The 27606-nt window shown below is 43.2% G+C and overlaps 1 protein-coding gene across 1 annotated transcript; it reads right to left on the minus strand.

Moving 5' to 3' along the window:
- Positions 1-27441, minus strand: SYDE2 (synapse defective Rho GTPase homolog 2). Its single transcript, XM_033067937.1, has 7 exons — positions 27333-27441; positions 23248-23940; positions 13761-14857; positions 10977-11103; positions 5624-5805; positions 4597-4828; positions 1-2483 (listed from the first exon to the last, which is right to left on the minus strand). Exons 1-7 carry the CDS (start codon positions 27439-27441, stop codon positions 1981-1983), a joined length of 2943 nt encoding a protein of 980 aa, XP_032923828.1. The 3' UTR covers positions 1-1980.
- Positions 27442-27606: the final 165 nt, after the last annotated feature.

The raw sequence follows: 27606 nt of genomic DNA on the forward strand, positions 1-27606 counted from the left end.
TTTTGTTCTTAATTCAAATTTTATTTAGAATTTAAATTTATAGTTTAAAAAGTATGCACATTCTGTAGGTATAAAAGTTTAAAAAAATACATTGATTTATTGATAAATGCTTCAGGTTAAATTTACATTTTCATTCATATCATCATATTGCAATAATTGTTTTGCATCTTTTAACACTTATAAAAATAAATTAATGAGATTGAGTAACCCATTGGAACCATGCTAAAATAATTGCTTAGAAAAGAGGGGTGAAGTTTGCCATAGCAATTCTTAATTCCTTGCTACTGTAAATAAATAACTCTTCAATTAAGCAATATAAGGAAGTACAGTTAGCAGAAAAGCACTTACCCACAGGGTGAACAGAGAGCCGTGGTGGGATGTCAAAAATCGTACCAAAAAGATGTAGAATTAATTTCTACCCTGCCAGCTGACAGCAACTGACCTCTCAAAACAACAAAACCTTTTCAGCCCCACCTGCCCAATGTCCCTTGCTTGGGGATGTGTGTGTGACCTGTAGAGGATAAGGAATGACTTTGTATGTCCTCTTGGTTAGAAGGACTATCAAAACATCTTATACAATTTGGTAACTACTTTTAACTGAATCAAGAATGTGTTTCTCTAACATGAAATGTTTAATGGCTCACCATAAATGACTAGAGATAAAAGAGGCTCTGAGCAGGTGGTGATGGCTGAATCTAGTAAGGTCACAGTGAACTGCAATCCCATCCAAACTCCCCAGGAGTAATATCACCCCATCCATTCAACCATGTGACAACTCTGGTTTCCATTTTTGGGAGAGTAATTAAAAAAAAAAAAAAAAGAAAATAAAAGTAACTGGCTTTGTGCTGAACTTCCATCTCTGGAGCCACAACACTTTACAGAGGGCTCAAACACATCTAACTATCAGCAGCAGCCAAGGGTACCACAACAAAAATGCATGAAACTCTGGAAAGAAAAAAAAAAAAAAACGTACCAGACCATAAAGAATAAAGTAACAGGTTATAAAGGAAAAACAAAAAATATTTTTTGAAAAGTAAGTACCTTCCAAAGTACCTTCCAGACCTTCTTTATATGTGAAAAAACCCATGGAGGAAGAAACAAACAATGAAGTAAGGAAAAAAAAACCAAAACAAAAAAAAACCCCAACAAACAGAGAAAGGGTGGTGTGAGTGTGTGAGAGTTAATAGTCAACACCTGCAAAGCGCTGTTCCTGCAATACACAAGGTCATTTACATTAATCATTCACCCTGCCTTCTTCTCTGGCCATGTTTCTGTGCATAAATCAAATGCTGTGCTACCCAAAGGGTAACCTTGTCCTGGCATCACTGAACATGCCTTCCTAGAAATGGGAACATTTCATAATTCTGAGACCTTTCTTTTCAAAGATGGCTACAGACACATGCACATTTATACATAGATATATACAAACAAGGTTAGAAAAATATTTATTTTTGCTTGCTTAAATAATTACTGAAAAGTGTTAATACAGTAATACGTTAATATTTGTACAATTAAAACTTTATATATAAATATTATATAAAGCATTTTTCATAGCAGCCATTGCATATATAGTGAAACAAGTCTATCTGAAGTCCCTGCTGCAAAACTCAGGCCAAGCAGCGTTCATCCTCTTCTGAGAGGAACATCTGTACTGGAGCCAGGAGTTCAGGAATGAGGAATTCTGATGCCACTGCCCTCTTTTATCAGGTACTGCCCAGGCCACCTAAGTGCATAGTGTTTTTAGGGAGAAATGCCACTATGTGGAATCCCATCACAGTCTAAGCTTGTCTCCAACACAAATCAGGACAATGCCTTCTAACAGAAAGGCAGAGACGTTACGGAATGGCTTCAAATGTGCTAACACGAGGTGGGCTGTGGCCTTACCACAGTGTTCAGGGACACCATCACTCCTCACACAGCTAGGGAAGCCCAACAAGGGGCAGGCATGGAGGCACAAGGAGACGCCATGCAGGACAGGATTTAATAACTCATATTTAGCTTGTTTTTATTGAGTTCCCTTTCCAGGTTTCCTATGAGAGTATCAATACTTTCCTGCAGGTCCTTGAGGTGTGCTCTGTGATCCACTGCAGAGTCTATAGCTGGCACTGTCAGGTAGCTCCCAAAGGAATGCTCTCCAGGATCAGGCTGCGGGCGTCCGGCGGGCGCGTCCAACTCCTCGGCTTTGCTGCTGTCATCCCCGCTCTCTGTGTCCTCTGAAGGGACATCATCATAGTCTGCCTCACCCAGGCAGTCTCTGGGGTTTAAGAAGTAGTTCTCCCCACAGCTGCTCCAGTCCCCAGCGTAGCGGTTGCTCGAGGGGCTGTCCAGACCTGCCGGCCTTGGTCTGAGCACCCCCGACATCTCGGTACCGCTCAGGTTCAGCATCTGAGGTCTCTGCCTCTTGGGTCTCAGGTAATTCAGGGAGGATGAGTGCTCAGGAAATGCATTCAGATGGACTGGCTCTTTGGCAGGCGAGTGATGAACTACAAGAGAGAAGTTAAACCAGTCAGAACTGAATCCATGCTGCAACAGAAAAGTCCATGGCAGATGCCCACTGTCCTCCCTCAATGTCCCACTAAGAGCGTGCATGAACACATGCAATCGTAGAGCCAACACACAGCACATTTTTTGCCACCATTTGATATAAAATAATTAGGAAAAACTACTGCAAATCTCAGTTTTGAAGATTCATTCAAGAGTCAAATTGCAGCAGAGAAGCCTTTCTATAAGTAGAAACTCCCACAACAATAATTAAATTCATTGCATGAGTTAATCACCATCCAGCTCTGGGTCAAAGAAAAGCAAACAGTTCAGCTCACACACTTTGTCCAGGCTAAGGAGTAACAGAAAGCAGGCACAGCACAAGAGGTTAAAACACAACAGAAACACCACCACTGAGAAACACCTAGGGAAGCAGATAACACAGCGAGCTGAGCTCTCGTGCTTCTCTTCTGCCCTGGCGTCCTGTGCTATTAAAGAAGCTCACTTCTCACCTGCAGTAATTTTTCTGTGCAGCCACAAGCAGATGTACACTCACACAGGTTTGCTGGCAGTGTCACCTGAGCTCACAATTGCACAGCACAAGTTACTAAAAGGTTCCTCTGCTGTTACCCACTGCCTAAGGCAAACGGCACAGCTCCTTTCACTGACCTGTGCCTATTAAATATCTGAGCTGCAAAACTTCTGGTTTTATAGACCATTGCTTCCTGTAATGAGCTGCAGAGACTTCCTATTCCCAATCACCACTGAAAAGGCAGTGCACACAAACCCATGCAATTCATCATCTGACTGTCTGCTTGTTAAGACTCCCCACACACAAGCACAAAGTTTCAGTCCTGAACTGTGCCCAATCCTTCTCCATCTGGATCCACATTACAGGTCTCTCCAGGGGATTTTACTTTATGTCGTGCACAGTAACACGCAATAACTCTCACTGCTCCCTGCCTCCCCTTACTATAACAAAAACCCTTCTGTTTAGACTATGCCCCATTAAGATGGAGGGCCATGGGTTAACAATAACTTGCCAGTGTTACACGCTCTAACCAAACAAGGACTATTTGTTTTCAGTTGGAAATATACGGAAATCAAAGTATTGCACAACATGTTGGTTATCAAGCTGTCTCAAACTACAGAGATTAAATATAAGGGATCAGACTGTGATCCTTCCATTCAGTCCAAGTGTGCTGTTTACACTGTGTGGTGTTCACCAACTCAAGTCTCTGCATTTGTGTTTTACCTCGCTTTTAACACAACATCCTGCACAGTTCTTGCAATCCAAGGGACAGGACTCATCTTTTTCTTCTAAGTGAAGGAAAACTCTACTACTTACCCTACTCCTACCCTCTTAGTGCAATACACACTGCAGAGCTACAGCCACTTGGTTTGCAGCCCACAGCAGCCATGCCATAACCCATCCCCAGGATTTCAAGATTAGTCTCTGCACAGTATTTGCGAGCCCACCAGCTCTTGGTCTCCCTCTTCCTCCATCTACATGCCTGATCTCTCCTGCATAGACTCACACATCTGACTGAAAGCTTCTCCCATTTTTGGTGATCAGCAGCTTTGGAGCTGCCCACCTGCAGCTGACAAGTGAGCAGCAGCATCTTCAAACCCATCATGGAGCAGCAAGATTTTTCTCTATGCAAAGCTCTGCAAAAACAAGTAGAAGTTGCAGAGCTCTTCCTCTAAGGATGTCTTCAACTTTGCCAAATTACAAGGGTGGAAATAAACTAACCCTATCAGGTCAAAGCTGGAGAGCAGGGGGAAAAAATCTCCAACCTCTCTAATTCAGATATGGAAACTTCAATGTCACTGGGTTTGTGTTTTCTAGTGTCTTTACTCACAAAAAGTCTTCACTATTTCTTACATCATACTCAAACTCTGCCATCTGGTAAGAAAGCAATTAAACCAACAAACTTTCCATTTAGTGAAGTGCCAAATAGAAACTGTCATAATTTCTTTAGATTAATAGGTGACACCGCAGTACCTCCCATTTTAAGAATTCCGATGCTGCTCAATCATCCTGTGAATTAATGTACAGAGCAAACACACAGCAATGCTTTCACTTTCTTTTCTTGATCAGATTCATGGAAGTACCTGGCCACAACTGAAGTAAGTAGTGAAGAACCTCTATGTGCTTTTTGAAGTCCAAGGCACTAGCAAGCTCTTCTGAGTCTGTGAAGACTCTGTTGTTATGGTTGGTGGTCTCCTGCCTTTGGCTCAGTAACACAGGGCCAAAACATACAGCTAAATTCTGGCACGTCATCTTATTTACTTCGTGGTAAGAAGCCACCAGTTTCAGGTGATCCAACAGCATCTTCAGGGTAGCCTAGAGAAACAAAATACTGCTCAGGAAACCAAACACTAGGCAACAGTGGTGCTGGTCATGGCTCTAGAGGGAAAAGATCAAGGCTGATAGCTCTGGTTTTACTACCAACACCTATCAACAGAACATCCAAGTGCTGAATTAGAAAAGCTGTATTTCACTATAACAGAGCAGACCAATTAAGACACTTTCTGGTAAAATTCTGTTTCTTATCTGAACTCAGTTTCACATGGGTGAGTTTTCTAACAGTAAAAAGGGTACATCAGGAAGGGAGGAGAGGCTGCAGAAACAGTACAGATGATCCAGGTACATTAGAAAATAAAGAAACCCTCAATATGATGTCAGGATCTGAACAAGCTTCCAGGTAATTCCAGATACCATGCAGGCCCCTTGCTCTCTCCCTCCCCCCAGAAGGGGCTGTGGTTTGCTACACTGGAATTTGGCAGGTAACACTGCACAGAAGCAAAGGTAATTACATCATACAGATGGGAGAGCTCCACAGAAGTGGAGCAGGAATACACACAGGAATAATCATTTATCCAATCATGTAAAAGTAGAGATTACAGCCCTTCATTCAGTTTTAAAGAAACAATATAAAATTAAAACTAGAGCAAATCCAGAAATACAGACCCTCCAAATCATTGCAGCATGGAATTATTTTCAAATATGAGCAGCATCACAAATCCAAGTGAACCACTTGATCTGATAAACAGTTCTGAGACATTTGATGTCCAGGATGAAAATGTTCCTTTAGTTTCTGAAGCTTGTGATTTCCCTGAACATGCTAACACTACTCACCTTCTCAACATCTGGCAGGCAATCTAGAAGGGCTGCTGTGTGCTCAGAGTCACTTGGGTCATTCTCACAACCATTTGCTGTCATTCTCAAGGGATTTTTCACCATGGCATCCAACACTGCTTCATAGAGCTGCTTGGTTATCAGGGGAGAGGGCAGCTCTCGCAGATAATCCTTCAGGACACCTAATGACACACAACAGCTAATTTAACAAACTGCAGATTCACTTTGCAGCAATTTTTGAGAGCATTAAAGCACATCAACTTGACCCATTCCATAAGAAAATCCTCTGTGTTAGTAACAAACCTTGCACTCAGGAGCAAGAGATGGGAGGACACCACCAAAAGGGGACAGCAAAGAGGGGCTGGGGCACAGGGGCTGCTGCATGTGCAGGAGTGGGGACACTGGGCACCAGGAGAACATCTCTCCAAGTTTTCCTTGTTGAGGGTGAGAGGAGGCAAGGAAAGGGCTCAGTGCAGTCCACCTCCCATCCAAGGAAAGGAGCTCCTGCAAACACCAAAGTCCAGCTTGATGACCCCTCCTCTTGAATATAAGCCTATCAGTTAGTTTTTCTGTTCTGTTTATTTTCAGCTATAAAATTATGAGCAAACATCCCAGTGCCCTTGGCATGTACAGCAAAGCACATGGTGTCTTCTCATCCAGCCAAGCACAAACCAAACATGAGAGAGCCCCCAGCTCCCTGCTGTCCCTGGGTACCCTGCAGCCCCAGCACAGCACTCGCTCCTGCTGGGACAGATGTGACTCACACCCACTGGAGACACTGCCTAAAATGCCCAGGCACAAAGCCCTCCCTGTTGCAGAGAAATACTGCACCATTTCTGAAGCTGGGGATGTGCTGGGGAGAGGCTGTTTCCAAGGACTGCAACAACCAGGCAAGCATCTGTTAACATCTATTCTTTCCAAAGAGGAACTGAGAGTTTGCATTCTTGTAAGCTGGCTTTGGAACCTGGCTGATAAGTTCATTTTTAGAAAGGTTTCAGAGACTAGAAGAGTAATAATGAAAAAACCAAAATATTAAGGCTCCTAAGAGCAGCCTCTGGGAAGGAGATAGCAGGACGCTATCCAGGAGCAATATTCAATATGACTAACAAAAAATTGAAAGAAACAAGGCTGCTTCCCAGCACAATTCCTTTTTCCTTAAAAAAATGCTTTCTGTGCCACAAATACCTACTAATTTTAGCTAGATCACAGCTGCATTTAAATACTTTGCTAGGAAGAAATGCTGGATTAAAATAAACAGTTTAAAAACAGGTACTGCAGTTAACAAAGCAGCCTGTTCTCCAAACAGGTAAAGTTGGAAAGACAGAAGACTTTTTTTAGCAGGCACTGCTCACAACCTTGTAAAATCTCACATCACAGCAATTACCATCACACTGTGCTATTTAACAAAGCAACAGTTTTCTTTAATTCAAGTCTGTGTAACTGAGCTGTAAAATGAACTGTACAGTGTGGGCTTTGTTACGAAGTAGTTTCTAAAAAGGTTCAGGGAATACAAGTTAACATTTTGCCCTTCATATATAGAATGCATGTAAGAGCTGTCTTCTGCCTGTATAAATATTTTCATTTGCAAAGAATCCTGCAGTTGCAGCAGTGCAGCTACTGAAGCTGTTCTGCAGGAGCAGCACTACCCAAGCAGCAGTGCCCTGGTCCTGAGTGCAGCAGGGGCACGGGGCAGCCAGGCAAAACCATCCCTGCAGACACCACACAGCCTCCAGGAGCTCACTCTGTGCTTGAAATGGGAACAGCCCCTCAGCAACACAAAATATGCAAACAACCACATTTTTTCCTGAAAAAGTATTTCCCCTGGTGGTTTGGTGGGATTTTTTGTTTGGTTTCAAAAGAATATGCACTTTTGGTACTTCTCCACTTAAGTGGCTCGTTTTTGTTTATAACTTACTCATATTCCTCCCTTCCCACCAAATATTTTTCCCCTGAATTTAAAGGCTCATGTTCCCTATGTGGATTAGCTGGTTAAAATATTTATGAAACAAATGTGGGAGATTCTGGTGCTGTACAACATGGTCTGGGATATTTTCCTTTTTTCATAAGCACAACATTAGCAAGAAATGCTGACTTCTATCAAGATCTCTGTTTCAGTTGTGCTTTTTTTGGAGGCAGAGGCTGAAATCAAAACCAGCTTACAGTAGTAAATAATACATTCTATTCAAATTAGCTTATACTAAACACTCACAACTGTTTATTAATTTTTTAGCAGGAATTCCTGTAATAGCATCCACAATCACAGGACTACCACCTGCCAAAAGACTTTCTCCTGTGCAGCTCTGGATAACAGGATGGTTTGGGAGCCATGAATGCCCCTTGACCTTTCTAAATCCTTTTGCTATTCACTCAGCTAAATTAGCCCTCTAAGAAGCTGCTGTTATTTTTTTTTCCATGAATCTATGCTTCCTGCTGCTGCCAGCCCACTGGCACATTCCTCTTGACACAACCACACACAACACATTTAGACAGAGAGCAGAAATTGCCATCCACTTCATTAATTCTTCATTTTTCTGACCCACTGAACTGTTAAGAGTGTTGCAAGCTTTATGCAGAGATATGAATTCACGTGGATGCAACAACACAGCTACAGGTCAGTTCCATGAACTGCCTGCACGCCTCAGTTTGATCCACGAGCCCACTTCATTGTGTGTAAGCCTGGGCCAATCCCAAGAGAACTTCTCAGTCAAGATTTAATCATTAAATGTTCATTCTTTAATCTTTGGAGAGCTGTCAAAAAATATTACTCGTCTTTTTGGAAAGGAGCGCCACTCGAATTTCAAAAAGGACATAAGGCAGCACTTCTCTTCAAATCAGCCAAGATTTATGCTGAGGATTCATATTCTGTGGAACACGTTTTGGCTGATAGAAGTATGAATCATGTGCATCAGCCTCAGCATTAAGTAATCAGGGGAAACATTCCCTCTCAACCCAACTCCCTCAGCACATGCACTAAGTTTTGTGGGCACTTTTATTCCTAGCACTAACACAGTGGCTAACTCAGCTGTCCACAAGAACTGAAGGTTCCCCTGTCAATCTAGAGCAGGCAGTTTTCAACAATTTGAGTGGCTGCATTTGGGTCAGTGGAAGGTAGGGATGGCAACACCCCTTCCCTGCCTGCTCCCCCAGCCAGCCCCTGCAGCACAACACTGACACAGGCACTGCAAGCACAGCTGCAGGGCTACCAGGGAAAAGAATCTGCTTTCTAACATAATTCCTTAAAACTCTTTTTCCCTTGTAAGGAAAGCAGCATGTAAGTAAACTCTTGCAATAGAATGCAAACTGAAGCACACCCAGTAGACTTTCTGTAAGGCAGAACACAAGGCTGTGATCTTTTCACTCTTGCAATGCAAACTCTGGATGCAAAATAGCATCCTGCAGTAGTACCACCTCCAAGCCACACCAGCAGTCACCAGAATATCACCACCAACAGTGAGGCTTGCAGGAATGTATATGGAAAAATGTACTTCAATTTTTCAGTTTTGCCACCACAGCACAAACTCAAGAGGGAAAGATCAGTCAGACTGTTGCTGCCCTTCCAGAGCTTTGCAGTAGCACTGTGCTCTCCTGCAGTTCAGACTTTGGCTTCAGCCAGCTCTGGCTGGTTCTGAGTGTACAATACACTCAAAAAATCAAAATGCTTAGGAAATGCTCCGTTGTATACAGGTAAATATTAAATTCCTATACCCTTCTCCATGATACTCCTGAACCATAAAACAATGACTATTTTGTTTTAATGATTACTTTTAGCATGGAAGTGCAATGCCATTTTTAGTATCTAAAATTTTTTAAACAACAAAGTTCTTCAGTACCCCAGAGTTTACATTAACCAAATTGCAGATTTGCCATTTATCTGCTTTTAAGTCAATATCAGACAGCTTTTGCTGCTGGTAGAAAGCAACTGAGGGGTTTTACTCCACCATATGAGTTGATTGAGCTGAAAAAAAATTGAGAAAATAGGACATCAATAATTTCATGGAACAATCTGATCTTAGAAGTTCTAACCACTTTTTCTCATCATTTATTTGTTAAGAGAAGAAAACAGCCCAGTTTAAAAGACCATTTATACTTTTTACCTTTACCATACACCTTGTTCATAAAAGAGTGAAACACTGCTGGGTTAATGGCTGGACTTGATGACCTCACAGGTCTTTTCAACCTAAACAATTCTATGATTCTATAAATACAAGTTTCTGACGCTGAGAATGCTGGTTCTTGTGAACAACATTGAACCCCACAGCAAAATCAGCCAAGGCAAGCAAGGTGAACAGACTGGCTGCACACTCTGAACGAAGAGGTTTATGTAACTCAGCAAATGTCATTGAGTAGTATCTTCTGAAAACATGTTGTACAATCATAAAACGTAATGAGTAAAATTAATTCCCAGTACATTGAAATTAAATAAACCACCAAACAGGGTATAACTCTCCTCTACAGCTGGATATTACAGGAAGGGTTTTGGCACAGAAAATTTATATCCCAACTACTGTTACATTTTTCATCCCTTGATATACAGGCAATGAATGCTTCTGACTAATTTCTCAGACCAACCAGCTTACTCAGTGATGCCTGAAATTAGATCAACTTTAGCTTACATAACAAGTATCAATAGTTACAAAACTGTTCCAGTTTTTAGCAAAACCTCACCAACTTCATTCAGTTCTGCAGCACAGCTCCTGTGAAGAGAGCCATGTAAGGAGCTGATGCAGACAGGTTTCCCAGGACCTTCTTACCTGTGCCTGGAGCTTGCTGTGTGACACCAAGTGAAGTGCCACTCCAGGAGGCAGGAGTTTAAAGTTTAAGTTTAAAAACCTTAGCAAGGCTTTTAAAAAAGAAGTGATCAAATGAAGGCACCTTCCTGCAGCTCTATCCTCCACAACACAATGGGAAATCTGTTCCCATAACTCCTGCAACCTCCAACATAGAGGGAGAACAAGAACTGATCCAAGACAGCCCTGGTCACATGGTGCAGAGCCACCAGCACAGCAGAGGTGCCTGATCACAGCCAAGCTTTGCCAGATCTGCTCCAGTACAAGCCAATGGCACAGGTTTAACCAGCTCCAAGACCCCAGTTCCTTTCAGACTCCCACTTCCCTCTGTACCTGGTGGAGCAGCTACTGAAAGCAGGTCCTTGCACATCCTCCCCTCCCTACAAATCACTTCATCCATACTCACACATCCCCACAGCAACTCACTCCCAGCCAGCTTTCAGCAGCAGTTAAAACCTTGTTAAAATGACAACAGAAAAAGAGTTCAAAGCACAATTTCACCCTTTTAAAGGTACATGAGGAACATGGCACAACTCTTTTGGAAGAGAAGCAAGTAAATGTGTTACCTGTTATGACATTAATGTCTGGGTACTGGCTCTCACAGAGAGTGACAGCCTTGCTGTCCCTCTCGAACGCCTCTCGAAGCTCTTTCTTGACGGCAGCCGAGCCACAGAGCCGGTACAGCCCCACCACCTGCAAGCACAAACAACACCCCACGTCAGCCCAGGGCCCAGGGACTGCCATCCTGTGCTGGGCCACCCAGAGAGGGAACAGCAGTTGGGGAATGCAGCTGGGGACAGGAAAGGCTGCACACCACCCATCCCCACGCGCAGAACTGGGCACCTCTCAGGACACGGGGCTGGGCAGCCAGGCAGGGACGCTCCTGCCTTCTCCGCAGCCAGCGTGCTGAGCAGTGCTCTGCTGACATAACACAAGGTCTAAACTGGAATTGCTTCATGTTTTGCTTTTATGGAGAATCAGGAAAGAAGTACAGATTAAACACATATTTGCTTCTCACCCCACTTACTCAGACCATCATTATTTTTCCTGGCATAATTGTTGAATTATACAGAATAGAATTCAAACTTCAGCAGAAAGAAATGAGAAGTGTTTAGAGCTTTATGTAAACAAAAATTGCAGTACAAAACCAGTTATTAACCATTAGCAGAAGTCATGCAACTGATTCCATACTAAAAATGAGGAAAGTTACAAATTAATTAATAAAGCAACACAAACTCAAAATAAGTGAAAATATTTTCCTACCATATTACATTATATAGTAAAAGAAATTAAATGTATTTTTATACCCTTAACCAGAGTTTCAAGAAAATCATGTCCACTCCATTATAAGACCTATAATATGTTGTTTTAAAGTTAACAAGATGCTGAGTTCCATATGTTTCAAGTTATATTGAAAGTTTTCTGCAAAATGGGTATTATTTAACATGCTTAAAGTGACAGGAGTCAACACTCTTGAACTGAATTGCCAGTTAAATCATGTGCTTTCATGTATTCATATTTTCCATTTTATCATTATTTTCCATTTTCATCAACACTATTTATACAAGAACTCCTATGATATTACAAATCTAAATCTTAAAAATATTAATTTTATAATAATTAGCATTATAGGCAACTGTACTGAGCAGTAAAAGATCAATGCAAAACTACCACAGGCTCAAGATAAAAAATTATCCAAAACCAAACCAAACAAAAGAATCCCACCTGTACTGTTTTAAGACCAGGAGAATGCAGGTATGCAAGCAAAAGTATTTTTCTGGACGTATATTAATTCCTGTTTAAATACATGGAAAGTTACCCAATGGAATTTGTACTCCTCCTTTCTCAAGACTGAATATGATGTATTATATGCCTAAGATAATTTCTTTTAAACTTTTCAAGTTTCCTAATGCCACATCTGAAATTCAGGTGGAGATTATGCACCATGACAGTATTTGACTTTCCTTTCTGTAGGAAAGTCAAAAACGTCAGACAAGCACGTGGTTAAAAGAAGAAGTTAACAGTATATTTTGCAATTTTGGTTCTCTCTGTGCAAATACAAAAATAGATTTCATGCTCAAAAGCATCAGATACTTTCAGATAACTCAAATCCCAGTTGCTTCATTACCAGTGTTGCCTTGATTACCCAATATCATTTGCATGACTAGGTGCTAATAAGCCTATAATAAAATGCTGTAATCATGGGACACATATACTGGAAAGAATAAAATTTCTCTTTTCCAGTGATTTGGATGTTAGGAGAAGTATCCACAAGAAAAATCACACAGTTAATATCAGCAATGACTTTTGGCAAAAGAGCCACATGGAAGTTCCATTTCCCCATATAGTTCATGACCTGGGTTATAAACAGCAGAGCTAATCTCATCACACCTGGAAGCATATCCAACCTGTCAGCAATTTAAAATAGCAACAGTGGTAGGTGTGACTAGTTCTCAATTTCACCTGAGTGAGAACAGGTGCAAAAGACAAGGAGGGCTCACGTATGCTGTGGAACAGCAGGCAAGAGTCCTCCCACCAGTTTCAAATTAATTCCCAAGGGGAACATCTGAGCTTAGAACTGTGCATAGTCCTTCCTAACAGACCTCTTGCCTAGCATCCATAACCAGTGATTTGTTTCCATATCCCATTTCTCATACATATTTTTGTTCATTAGACTACATCAACCAACAACGGGATGAAAACAAAGACACTGGGCACTTCTGCTTTGCAGCAGTCCCAATTCTGAGAACAACCCGAAGAAAAACAAGGAGCAGTGGTGTGGGGAAAGAACTAATTCAGCCCCTCAGGGACTCATCCTCATCCTAATGCTGTGTACCAAGCCATGACAGAGATGGATCTTAGGCACACTGGCTTCAGACTGCACCACAAGATGGGCTCACTGTGTCAGCTTTGGCTTGGAGCACACAGTGAACCATATAGTTTTTGCATTTAGATGTGTGTCTCTATAAACTGACCCATGTCTCAGGGGTCAAGCATTCTCAAGCTCTCAAATGATCTCTGCTTTCTGAGGGTGACTCTATGCACTGGGGGCTGCAGGTTCCTTTCACTATCCCCACTCCTAAAGCTCTGCTGGGAGCAGCTCCTGTGAGCAAGTGTACTTCTCCTCTACAAAGGCCAAGCTGGAAGCACTGACTGCACACAGCCCTCTTATTCTTCCCACATTACAATGGCCAGTGTTCACCACAAACAAGCAAACAAGCAGCAAAGGAAAAGAATTGACTTCTAAAAATGTTTTTACTTTCCCCCCATTTCTAGTCACTATTTACACTGTAACAACAGCTGTCTTAACACAGAAATATAGACAAAAGAGATTAAAAAATGCACAGTACCTGACAGCCTCTCTTTTCAATCTCCAGAATGCATTTCTGCAGCAGAAGTGGCACCATCAAGCCTGCATTTTCCTTCTCTACAACTTTTCGAGCATCCACCCCAAACATCACAGGCTCACGGTCTGTGTCAAGGCCATCAAGAGAGTTCTCCCACTGCTCCATGAGTGACAGCTTGACATAAATAAGCCCCCTGGGCTCCAGTTTGACAGCCAGCTGATGCGTTTTGGTGACCCGGAAGAGAGTGGGAAGAGCCACAGTTCCATGACAACACACTCTGTTTTTCCGTGGGGTGGGCTCCCAGCTGAACACCACCAGCTTTAAGTGCTGAGCGTTTTCGATTTCTATGTTGAATGTGTGGTCCATGTCAAGAAATGTCGTCCTACATGTGAGCAGGGCAGTCCTTGCTTTGTTTACTGAGTCAACCTGTATTGCACAAAAGACATCTTTTGAGTCTATTCTCGGTGGCTTTAAGTCTTCAGCACCATAGAAATGAATGCTCATGAGTCCAGAGATGTACTGAGAGCACTTGGGTTGATCAGAGAAGTTGTAGTGTCTGAAGGCATCGATATCTATTTCAGGTTTACCACTGTTACTTGGAAGGTTCTCCTTTCCTTTCCCACACTTGGTTTCATGTCTGTGTTTACCTGATTTTGTTATAAGTTCAGGAGAGTCGCCATCACTGAGGTAACCACCTTTGTTGAAGGATTTGGAGCTCCTTGAGCTCTTCTTTTTGTAGGTGTGCTGTGAGGACACACTGCTGTCAAGATGGTAGCGGCTTATCACATTCCTGCTGGCAGCTGTGGTTGAGTTTCCAGAAGAAGGCAAAGACACTGTATGGCTTGTATCCCGGCAGCTCCCTTTCAGGGAAGGAGGATTATCTGAACTACTATGGCTTGAACTTCCTTTCACACTCAGCTTCCTGCTCAGCTCTGGCAGCTTTTTCATTTTCATGGAAAGCTTCCTCACGGTCCTGGGAGATTTAATTCTGTCAGGGAAAGGCCAGTTGATTGACCCGCTTTTTTTCAGGGGACTGGGACTCGGAGGAGAAACCTCTGTGGAGGGTATATCAGGCTTGCGTGCAAGAGCAGCTCCAAACCCTTCAGAAGAAAAGAGAAGGAACAATCATTTTCAAAGTGCAATTCTTGGCAATGGAAAAGTAAATCTTGAACATGGGGAAAACACTGATTTGCCATAACCTGGTAAGTACAATTCATTCAGATAACCATCAGTCAGTCAGATGTTCACAAGTGTTCAGAGAGCTGACTCGTCCAGCCAGATTTGGCAATTCACTGTCAAAAGCCAGATTTGTTCTACTTTATGGAGATGAAAGGGCCAGAAACAACACACAAACAAATGAGCAATGGCACCTGCAGCATTCAGCCCGACCCATTTGTGCTGCATCCCCCACACAAGCACACCGCCGCATTCCTGGGGCACAAGTGCAAGGAAACCAGACAACGAAAAAGTCCTGGAAAGATGGCAAAGGCACTCTTGTCTACAGAGCAGTTAGCTACACAGCCAACACATCAGCACTGCCACTTCTCTTATGTCTGGAGGAAAGACACTTGTCTCTAGTAAAGAATATGGCTCTTTGTGTCCCTCCATTACCTCAAAGAGCCCTAAATCTCTCCCGTGTAGATGCAGGCAGTCTCACACCTTTTCTTTCATTTCTCTCAGCTTCTCCTCTCTGCAGCAGGATGGCAGATTTATTCCTTCCAAAAGCTGTATCCTGCACTACCTCATTTCACTGCCTGCCAGCAACCTTCCATGTTTCCTGGCACTACCATCCCAGTTTAAAGTTAGACAGTTCCCAGGTGACAGCCTCAAAGGAAATCATCCCCTTTCAAGGTACCAAAAAAAAAAGAAAAAAAAAAAAAACCAGCAAGCACTGATGCTAATAAGAGTGAAAGGAAAAAAAACCCCAAAACCAACACTCCTTCAATTCAGCAGTAACGAACAGCTAATTAAGGAACACAATTAGACATAAGCAAATACTGCACACAGACAGGAACCTGTGGTTCACCTCATGCTCTAACACTCAAGGAAATGCAAACACCAAGTTTTGTTCAAGCCATTCTTACTTTTGCCAGCAACAGGCAGTAATAACTGTAAGAAAATCAATCAATTTACCTGAGTTAAGGAATGAAGGAAGCTGAGGCCAGAATGATAGATATTAATAAAATTACATTATTACTTTCACTAGAGTCACTTTTCCACCCCTTAAGAAACAAAGAGTGCCTCTTGCTAGCAACAGCCATTGCAATCACTTAACATTTTTCAAAGTTAGCAGCCCCCAAGAGGACTGGGTAGCCTTGCCTGTGCAGGCTGGGGTGCTACAGAGCCCCTAAGCACACCAACCCTGTGTGATGCAATTAGCCCAGGCAGCTCAGACACTCAATCAAGCACCTTCATCCATCCATCATTCCCTTTGCTAGCCACAGAAAGAGACTGTTTACAGCATATAAAAAGAAAGAAGGAAGTGCTGTTTTCACAAGATGCTCAATAAACCATACTTTATAGAGGTTTCTCCTTCAGATTTGCCAAGGACTTACTACTTTAATTCTAAACTAATCACTTCAAGTCCACAGCAAATTATTCTTACAAGTGCTTTGTGCATTTAAATTGATTTTCACCATTGGACTGTAACTTACTTTTTATACTTCACCAAGCTTAAACAGCTAAATCAGGCAATCTGGTCTTTGACCAAAGTCATTCACTGTGGTTTTGGTGCCCCTGCCCCCTTCCAAGAAAAACGCTACAAAGCCCAGTTCGAGTCTCAATAGAAGTTTGGATTAAGTAACTTTTGCAGACAGTTGCTTTAAAAAAGAGTATCTTTATAAAAGGAAGTTTCAGTTACGAAGAATAATGCATAAGAATCTGTTTTCCAGAGGAACAGAGGAAAATTCATTTAATCCTGCATCTCATGGAAGTAGTTCCCTTGCAGGGGAAGGGCTATTTCTAGCACGCCTGCTGTGCTTTTCTGGCAAGCAACTAGTTAGAAATGTGGTGTTTGATAAAGGCAGACAAAGCCTTCCCTTGTACTGCAAATCACCGCACGGTCCCACTGGTGGGCTGGCGTGGAGCACTCTGTAGCAATCAGTGCCACACTGCAGCCTCTAACATTAATCTTCCCTTTCTGTCAAAAGTCTCTGGCACAGGCTTGGAAAAGCAAGCCAGCAAATTAAACTCCCCCCCCAGCTCATTAAAACCAAAGAGTCAATCTAACACTATGACTTTTATGTGTCCAACTTCTGCTGCGTTCAGCACCAAACAGTTAAAGTGAAATATGTGGCTGGAAGAAACTTAACAGTCGAGTATTATGCAGGATGGTATTCCCATCAGCACTGAGCCACATGTTGTTCCACTAAAGCCAGCAATGTGCTGAGGTATGCACGCAATTTTAAAAGAGTGTACATGACAACTCCGAACAAGCTGCAGGAGGAGTTGTAGCACAGTCCAGTAACACTTCACTTCCCAGCCTACCCATCTGACACAGCTTTCTCACAAGGGTGACAGCAAAACTGAGCTGCAAGTTACAATACTGTGCTGTAAACAGCAGCTAGACATTAAAAAAATCCTTGCAGAAGGGTGGTAGGAGAAGACAAAACACAAGAGGCACCTGTTGTACCACAACAGCACGGGGTGGTGAATTTTATATACACAGCTGACCATTTGCATGTGTATGTAACATTTATCTTTGACAGTGAGAACACTCAATCGCTGGAACAACCAGGGATGTGGTAGAGTCTTCACCACTGCAGATTTCCAAGCTGCAGCTGTAGGGGGTGGGGTAGGTAGTCCCATTTAGGCTCCTTGTTCCACTGAAGGGTGAGCTGGATGATCATTTGATGCTGTCTCCAGCCTGGGCTGTTCTATTATACTCCATCAGCTGTGGGTTCAGCTTGGGTATACAGCCACCTTTTACCTTGCTCAGCACTCCGGCTGTGTGAAAGCAGAAAACCTCTCCATGACCACAGACACACAAAGAGCCCACAGGGCTTCCCAAGCCAGGCCCCTCTCCCGGCCCAGCTGTCCAGGTGTCCACAGGACAGTCCCCAGTGTCCCCTGAGTGGAGCAGACCTACCCCTACCCACACTGCCCCAAGGGAAGGGAGCACTGACTCAAGCACTTACAACACAGCCCCTGCCAGACACATGCAGTGATTTAGCACAGTAAACATGCTTGTCTGACCCTGCTTAATGCTGTTTATATGTGTTTGGGCACATATATCACTGACACATCCATTGCCAGCAACACATGCTGTTTTACAGGCACGTTTGACTATGCTGTTATAGATGTCACATTCCTCATTGCTTAAGACAGGGTTTCTGAGTTATTTTAAAGTTACTCAGAAAACCTGCAATTTATTTTTGCACAACAACTCGAGGTGAATAAATTGCTCAGAAAGCTATCAGTTGCTTACTACACCAAGCTACTGAAGTATCAAACAGCCACTCTCACAACTAATGGAAATGCTGAGTTAATGTATTAAAAGTGAAAAAGCAGCAAATCAAAACAGAAGAGACCAAATATCTCAAAATTGTTCTTGTAGCAAACAACAGGTGAAAGAGGTCTACTGTATTTCTGTGGTAGAATCCACAAGAGACACTGAGCTGGATCCTCAGCTGATACAAACTGCATGTCAGCTCTACTGATGTCAAAGGCTGTTAAGTTTCTCAGGTGCAGGCACAGTTCTAGACCTGTTCTGATATAAAACTTCAGAGCAGAATTGTAAATGGCATTGAGAGAACAACTCATATCAAATTAAAGCAACTTCAATTAAGACATAAAGTAAGCATCACCTCCATCTACCTCGGCAACTGGGCAAAAGAAAATTAGAAAACTAAAAAACACTTTTAAAAACTGTGTTAGAAAGCAATTAATTCTATATAACATCTTAATTACTCATCTAAATGAATGGAAGAATCTCTGCTTTTAACATGTAAAGGAAAATCTTTCTTACCTCAATATAAATGACTACTTTGACAAATGCAGTCCCTATCTCACACACTGCTTCAGAGTCAAGGAATGGAGAAATTATTAAAATGGTAAAAAAAAACCCTCAGAATTTTGTAAAGATAAGTTTGTTTTCTTTGATTACTATACACACTGATACTAATAAAATTGTGATGAGCACATCAACTCAGGGATCACATTTATAGGAGCAAAAGATAGAAAATACATTGCTTAAAATAGTGCATTAATTAAAACAGGAGGTGGTTACAGCACAAGCTCCCCAAGGCTCAGGCAGGAGAGGTGAAGGGGGTGACCAGTGCCTACCCCTCATCCTGGTGGGGATCCTTGGAGCATCCACCACGGGATATCTCACTGCACAGAGGAGCAAGCACGTGTAACAGCACTTACTGGCCAGATTTAAAGAGTTCAGTATCTCCAAACCAGCATGAGTTTGTTGCAGGTATTTTAAACATGAGTGACCCTGCACACGAAGCACAGGTGGCTCTGCTCAGACGCTGGAGCTGCACCAAGGCACTCACAGAGCCCCACATCACTGCCAAGCACTGTCTGCTCAGGCTGCTCTCACCAATTTTCCTCTCCTCACTGTATCTTTCACAGCATGAAAAGCAGCTTTGCCCCTGTTTTCCCCATCAGAGGATATAAACAGTTACTCAGGACAAATCAGACTATTTTGATTGAACTGCTTCCACTCCACAGTGCTGCATCCCGTTGTTTCTTTCACCAGCAGGTCTTTATGGCATGGACACCCCATGAATCCAAGACAAACGCATGAATAAGCCCTTGACCTCCAAAAGAATGTGCACAAACTCCCCAAAAACCCACCGAAAAACTGCTTTCAACTCTGCAGGAGAAAGAGGGAGCAGAGGGACCTTTCTGCCAAATCCCTAACCATTCTGGTATCTCAAACATCATGCAAGTATTTCACATCAATGCACTTCTGTCTTGTGAAACCAAAGCTCCTTGCACTTGAAAAAACAGGTAAACCACAAAGCATCTTCCATCTGGGAGAAAACATTAAGTTTCAAAAATAATATTTGTAACATGTGGAAGTAAAGGTGTAGATAGCATTTGCTGCCCTAGTATACTCTATGTGTATTGCTGGAAGCTTGCCTGCAACATGTAAGCATGCAAAATATTTGCATGCAATTGGCCCCAAAAGATGTATTTGGAAACCAGGATAATGGTCACAGTCTAAGTGGAAAAAGAGCTCTGTAGTTTTAACAGGAACTAAGCCAAGTTCCAGTTGGCACATATGAGGGTTAAGTGGGAATATGGGATCCATCTTCACTTGCCATAACATTGGAAAGAAATTGTTTACAGTGATTCTTACCAGGATTTTCCACCCAGACAGCTAAGTCAAGTACATTTTTAGTAGCAAAAGCACAATCTGGATCCTGGCAACCTCCAATGCAGGGGTCCTACCAGGATGCCTCAGATACAGATACACAAGATGATTCCACTAATTAGGTAGACCCTAATGCCAACAGTAATCCTCCCCAAAAGAAAATATATTGCAAATTCTTCAGAAGGCACTATTCAGATCTGCATGGTGTAAATCTGTCTCAGGAGTGAGACAAAGGGGTGCTTTTCTTCAACAATCTGCAGGTGATACATACATCTGTAAAAACAGACAGTTAAGAGTTCAGGCCTAGAGTTATAAAGAAAATTTACTTGAACATTTTATAGTGAAAAAAATTTCTCATACTGCATTTGTAACAAAAAAAATTTCTATTTTTCAATCATAACAATTTTGCCTGTGCAAGGAGACACAATTAAAAATAAGACACAATTAAAAATTAATTAAGCCTCCAGGGTTCTTTCCATTTAAATTCTTCTCCCCCAGACCAAAGAACCCAAGATGGGCTGTTTCTACATTATTAACTAGGAATCAAGTTACTTTCTTACACTGACCTTTTGGGTACATGTTATAAAGAAAATATATGAATTATTTTCCCAAGTTCTCCTATAAGGGTGCCTTATTTCTGATCAGTTTGGGTTTTTTTTAAAGCCAACAAGGCTAGAATTATTCACTAAGGAATTGCCTGACAAATCCTATTAACACAAATGGCATTTACTGTAGAAGTAACCAGATTAATACCAGGAGCTAGCAGTGTAAATTAAGACTATGGGACAAATTAGCACCTCTATAACTATGATCCATTGTACTGGTAACAATTACAGGAAATACCTATTTGGTGCTCCATTTGGAAAGACTCACAATAAAAGAATTCTATCACTTATTTTTTTCATTAAAGATCTCCTGTCTAATAAAGACTCAAAAATATAAGCAAAAAGAAAAAAAAGGGTTTACTATTTTCTCTCTACAAAGTTGGAAATCCAAATAAGGCAAAAAATGTCTGAAGTTTTAAAGGTAAAATTGCTTCCATTATCCAAAGAAGAAAACAGCAAATGACGAAATGAACAAATATATATATTTGCTGGATTTTGTACTGCCTGTTTTGTTCTGTGTTTTCCAAAAACTCTAACATTTAGGCTCCAATGCTAACTAATATTGACATACATAAATCATATCAATGAGAAAGGTAAGAAGACTTTTCCCCAAAGCTTTAATTTCTTATTTGACAGGAGTTACTGCTTAAGGTACCCAGCTCTCTACGAACAGAGACAACCCTTTCATATCAGCTGTATAATTCAAACAAGGGCCTAGCACAAAGTCAAATTGGCCATGGTGCCCTTCATGTAGTAATTTTATATGGATGAGCTGTCATTTTAAATTTCACTGAAAATAACTGCAGATGCTTTAACTGGATTAAAAAGAACTAAGCCACTTCTCCATAATAAAGCCAATTACTGAGCAGCAGGGATCCACTTCATCATCAATTAATCTATTCAATGTGATCACCACCCAATACATAGAAGGAGAGCTGCATTTGAAGTACTTTAATTAACTAAATGCATAACAAACAATCAGGTGAAATTCATGACTTCCCTCCCAGTTTCAGCAAACTCTTGAAATGGATAACTTTGCTTTCAAAAATAAATGTATCTTCAGTATGAAAACAAGTTTGACATTTTTCTTCTCACAGAAAGGCACTAACTTCTTTAAAAAAATAAAGTCACCCATGTATAGAAAGATTAACCAACTAAACCAAGCAGTTTGCAGGACACACATGGCCTTCCTAAATAGCCACCCTTGCTGACCTCTACAAAGCACCTAGAGCCCAACAACGACAAAAATCTACCAAAGAACATATTATCTCATCTGTCTTGCAAGCAAATAAAACTGGTCTAAGTATTTAAAACAGCTATTATGAGTGAGCTATTTGTAATAAATGCCCAAAAACTTCAACACACTTCACAACTGCAAACATGCTTGTATCTGCAGCATTCCTTTTAAAAAAACAAAATATGAGCCCCCAGAACACCAAGAGTTTTTTCTTCTGCTGTTTACAGTAGTTGCTCTGGTGCCTTTGAAAACAAACCCTGTTCCCAGAAGTAATCTCCACACCAGGAATCCAGGCACAGCAACTCCCAGCACAGAGGGACATGGGGCCAGGGGCTGCCAGGATGGTGAGGCTGCACAGGAACAACCCAAAGAGAAGCCTCTCCAGAAGGCAATGCACACCTGGGTCCCACACCAATGTTTCTGGTCCTTTCTGATGAACCAGGCAGAAATACAGACTCTTAAACATCAGTGTAAAGTTTCTCCAAAGAAAGGAACCTGGAATTCTCTGTCTCCTGAACTTTACACTGTTTCTAACTTTGAACAAGACACTAGAGTTAAGGTCGAGATAATATGAGGCACATAAGTAATTAAAAGTAATACCTTTTTGGAAAGGGTTAGGAGGTTTTTTTCTATTTACTTTTGTTTGGTGTGGTTTTATATTTGTTTGGGGTTTTTTAACAGACTGGAAAAATCCTTAATACGATGCTGAATTCACACACTAATGGAATTATGGAAACGAGACTATCAAACACTAAGCCAAAGATAACAAGGAACAAAGAGCCTGGCTTCTGAAAGTGAAAACCACTCTTCTCCAGTCTATTAGATTAGCCTGAGACAGTCAACAAGACAGTAATTACAGAAAGCGACGTGATGAATAGCATTTACATGGTCTATCAAAAAGTCTTTATTAAAAAGTCCCAGACAGCAAGTTAAAGAAACTTCTGCAGACATTAAGTAGCTTTGAGGCAGGAATCCAAGGCCAGGGCTAGACACCATCTGACAAAGGAAACCCAATGTGTCCTCACATTACCAGGCTTCAGCAAGTTTGCTTTGCAAAACCTTTGTCTACAGTAAGGTGGGGGCCACAGAGAACACAGGCCAACCACACCTGGACACGGCATGACCAAACTGACTGAGAAACAACTGTGCACCTCTGCATTCAGCAGGCATCAGGCTCACAACCCGAGTCATTTTCAACGCACCTGACATGCATTTCCACCAATGGAAGAGGTGGAGAAAGTGCAAAGAGAGACATAACAAAGGTTTATTATTCCTCTAAAAGACACCAGAGGTTCAAGCACTTATGTTCCCGAGCACTCTTACCTGTGGAGGGGCACTTGAAGGCAGGATTGTCCTCTGCAGTTGGCACACCGGGAGCCTTGCAGGCGAACTTCTGCCGGTGCTGCTGCGCGTGTTCCCCGGGCAGCGCGGCGTCCGGGCTCCCCTCGCCGGGCTGTGCTGTCCAGCTGCTCCCTGTGCCCTCCACGGAGCGCGTGGGACCCTCCTGGGGACTCGTGGCCATCCCAGAGTCACCTCCAGGGTGGGCTTTGTACCAAACCGACGGGGAGCCCGCAGCAACAAGGCTATTCACAGCGGAAGGGGGCACCCCGGGCAAGTCGGGCTCATCATCTTCAGGGATGGGGTTGTACCATATTTCTCCTTCATCGTCGGCGTCGCCGTCCTCGCCGCAGTCCAAGGCAGCGCTGCTCGGCGTGCCCGGGCTCGGCAGGGCACAGCTCCGCGCCGGGCGCTCGCAGGGGGCCCAGGGCACCGCGGGCTCGGGCAGCGGGACGGGAGATCTGGGCACCGGGACAGCAGCCCCGGGCACCTCCTTACAGCCATTGTCTTCGTCCAGAGGAGGAGCAGGTCGTCGGTGGGTGCTCTGCTGCAGCCAGCTGCGTTTCTTGGAAACGGTAATGCTGTTCACCTGCGGCCTGTGCTCGGGCACCTCGCTGGCCTGGGGGCACTTGGGCTCCTTCCTGCTCCTCGAAGCTATGTAAACATTTTCTATGAAATCTGTTCCCAGAAAGGAAGGCAAAAAGAGAGGGAAAGACAAATGTTTAGGATATCGTTTTGCTTTTGATGGATGAACACATTTGCTGTCGTATAACACTTTCATCAGACCTCATCCAAAAGGACAAAAGATAAGGTGATACGATCACAAAATTAGGTTTCAGCCTGTCATAGCAGAAAGTGCACATAGCTAATAAAGAGGCAGGCTTGTTTGGCTGTATTTTTAACACTACGTAATTTAGACAAATGGCAGTGAGATAGCTCTGCTGAAAGGTCATGCATACTTCCACAGAAAAGGCTGCTTCTTTCTGCCAAGTTCAGGTGCAATTGGTCCAAAAAGTTACTACACAGTACTTGTCCAGTTCAGTTATGTCAATGAAGAAAGCCCCAATGTACTGCTTAAATGGCTACAAAACCCCCACATAAATTCATTTCTAGATTTCTATAGAAATAAAGGTGATGATATGCACAAGAACCTCCAGAAAGGTTTCTTACCAGCTTTATCCTACTATTAAGACAGAAGTATGCCCTGATTTGGGGGGATTAAAACAAAATATACCATCATGAAAATAAGTAAGGAGAAAGAATAAATGTAGAGAAGTTTTTAAACAACAGAAAATTTCATGCAAGAAGTAAGCAAATTCCACTGACTGTTCTCAAAACTTGACAGTTTCATTGAAGCAACAGACAGACATTTAATTGTCCATGGAAAGTGCCGCTCACACTTGAGCCCCCTGCCAGAGCACATCCAAGCTCCACTCGGCAGCAGTGCCATACCCCCTGCCTGCAGCACATCCTGGCCAGGGAACTGCAACCACTGCACTAGGACTGGGAGAAGAGCTGCAAACACACCCAAGCTAAAATCAGGGAGCAGGTCAGACAACCCTCATGCTGCTCTGCACAGGAGGACAGCCCAAACGGGCTCACTCAGCCATTGAGGCTGAACAGGGATAGCTGGGTTCACAGAAAACACACAACCTCTTTTCACACGAAGCCCTCTGCAATTGGAAATTGCAGATGCAAGCAGCTATTCGTTACTGCTTGAACATTATTCTCAGCAAAGAAGTATTTACACACCAATAATGGATGTTAAAAAATGAACATCTCTCTGGAGGACTCGTGGAGCAGCTCTGTAAATCCAGCCAAGTTTGCTGTAGAAAGGGAGACACGATAAAGACTCATTTGAACACCTTCCCTTTGACCCTCTTTTTAGGTTTGTACTTTAATGATAGAAGAGATCCTTGATAAGATCTGAAACACCACCATTTTATTTGATGAAAGATTCATCATTTGGTGATTTTTCAAAAGCATACAGTTTGCTTGTTCAGCTAAACTGCAGTATTATCACTGTTTGGGATTTGAAGAATTAACTTGTTTCAAAGAATTAACAAAATTAACCACTTTTGCACACCTCCACTGAGGTGCTTTGCTACACTGGGGCCTAAGACAGTCAGATAACATATCTGAGGAAAATGTGAATGCAGATCTCTGTCAAAGTTTCAGTGATCTGGCAGCAATCATATTCCTTCTCCCACCCACAGCCTGGAAATGGAAGCATGCTGTTGTAATGGTTCCTCCTTACACACTGTCACACTACAACTGCAAATAAGAACTAACCAAAAGGACAGGAACTAAACTGCAATGGACATAGGGCTATGCTTATGTTTCCAAGAAATCTATTTGGATCAGGGACTTCTCAGGTAGGCATCCTTCTGCCAGTGACAACAAAGTCCCTGTTTCGCTCCAAGGATGGTCCCTGCTCCAGTGACATAAATAGATGGAGCATCTGAGAGCTGTATTTCCACAAACAAAAATATCTGCCACTTCCTGCTTTGCGGTACAAACACGAATCCTTCCGCACTGTTAGGACAGCCTACAATTCCCAAAACAACAGGCTCCCAAGCAGTGCAGTGTGCCTAAACATACACCCAGTGACACATCTGGTATCAACCCCCGGCTGCCCTTCAGTGCTAGCAGCAGCAAACTTTGTTTTGAACATCCACCCAGGTACCTGGATAGCGAGCCATCTGCAAAGCCTACTGCAGAAACATCAATAATCACGGGCCTCCAGCCTCCTCCAGCAAGGCTGCTGGAGGGACACGGCACCTTCCACAGGACTCAGGGCAACCCTGACTCTGATCAGCCACATGCTGCCACAGGTCATCCCCTGGAAATGCTCACTGAAACTCATCCAAATGGTACACTTACGTACACATCTCTCAACTGCAGTTTCTGCAATTGCTAGCAATATTTGCAAGCGCTGCTTCCCCTTTATTCGAACTTGGCCCTGATCCTGAAGGCCCTTATGCCTACGTTTATTTTAGTAACAAACTGCTTCACATGCAAGTATCTGCAGAACCAGTGGTCTGATATCACGGAGCAAGTTTTCAAAGTTGCTAGCTGTTACAGGAGTGAGTCAATTTTAAATAAATACAAAGCTCTGAGAGACATATAGGTCAGGAACACACTTTTTGTTCCAGAGTAATGCTTCATTCAGAAGAATGATGCCTACTATAAGCATTTTCACATATATATTTAATATTATACTTCATATAGTTGAGACCATGTCTCCACATAAATACCGAACATGACAACAGTTCCTTTCCAAAAGGCTACGATATGGTGTTCAAGAGGAAAAAAAAACAAACAAAAAAAAAAGTCAGGTATTTTCTTCACCTTTCACTCTATCGACAAAAAAATTAAATAAATCAGTGTTTCAAGTTAAGCCATGATAGTAACAACACGTGTACGCTCAGAAATCAAAGCTTCAATGTTTCAACTCAACTGAAGTCAAAACTGACATTATGCCAACTCCGTGGGCACAGAAAATACTTCACCACGATACCATGCCTTGCTTTGCAGATTGCATGGAGCAGGGAAGAGCTTTATCCAGCCTCTCCATATAAGGATCAAACAATTCTCTGTTCTTCTGGCTGATATTTAAGCACGCTCTCTTTCACTAAGTTTCCTAACAAAAGTATAACTACTATATATTCAAATGGAACAACGACAAAACTGAAAATTGATCTGCAAGATTTCGAGTGCGTCTTTAAAAAGCGAACAAACCAACCAAGCCCAGCGGGCAAACAGCAGCCGAGGAGTGACAAGCAGATGGGGGACACAAGCCAAGGAGCAGGGACGCGCACAGAGCGCCGGTCTAAGCCCCGGAGCCCTGGCTTTGGTGAGGCATTCCCGCTCCCGGCAGAGCCGCGGGTCCCTCGGCACGCTGCCGCCGCTCAGCACGGACCCGAGCCAAGCTCACGGCCGGCCCGGCGCGGCGCTCCGGGCAGCGGGCACGGAGCATCCCGGAGCCCCCGCCCGGCGCGGCCCGGCAGGTGGAGCAGCGCCCGGGGCGCGCAGCCGGAGCCTCGCGGCCGAGCCAGGCGAGCACTTACCCTGCGGGGCGCAGACCCCGCCGTGGCGGTGCCCGGCGCCCGCCGCCGCGCCTCGCTGGGACCTTCTACCCCGCAGCTTGGAGAGCGTCCTGCGGAGCGGCTCGGCCATGCCTGGCGCTGCCTCCGCGCCGCGCTCAGCGGGCGCTGCCCCCCGGCCCGCGGGAGCGCCCGGCCCCCGAGCGCCGCGGCGGCCCCGCCGGCAGCCCCGGCCCCGACCGCCCCATGGCGCCGCCGCCGCGCGCGCCCGGCCCCGGCTCCGCCGCGCACATACTTG

The sequence above is a fragment of the Catharus ustulatus genome, chromosome 9 (assembly GCF_009819885.2).
Source record: "Catharus ustulatus isolate bCatUst1 chromosome 9, bCatUst1.pri.v2, whole genome shotgun sequence".
NCBI classification, from domain to species: domain Eukaryota; kingdom Metazoa; phylum Chordata; class Aves; order Passeriformes; family Turdidae; genus Catharus; species Catharus ustulatus.

Bases quoted from the DNA above. Each gene is read 5' to 3' on its own strand.
- SYDE2 (XM_033067937.1), bottom strand. From the start codon at position 27,441: ATGGCCGAGCCGCTCCGCAGGACGCTCTCCAAGCTGCGGGGTAGAAGG. The intron at 23,941-27,332 runs GTAAGTGCTCGC...TTCTGGGAACAG, and splicing joins CGGGGTCTGCGCCCCGCAGG to ATTTCATAGAAAATGTTTAC. The intron at 14,858-23,247 runs GTAAGAGTGCTC...TTTCTTCTGAAG, and splicing joins CTTCAAGTGCCCCTCCACAG to GGTTTGGAGCTGCTCTTGCA.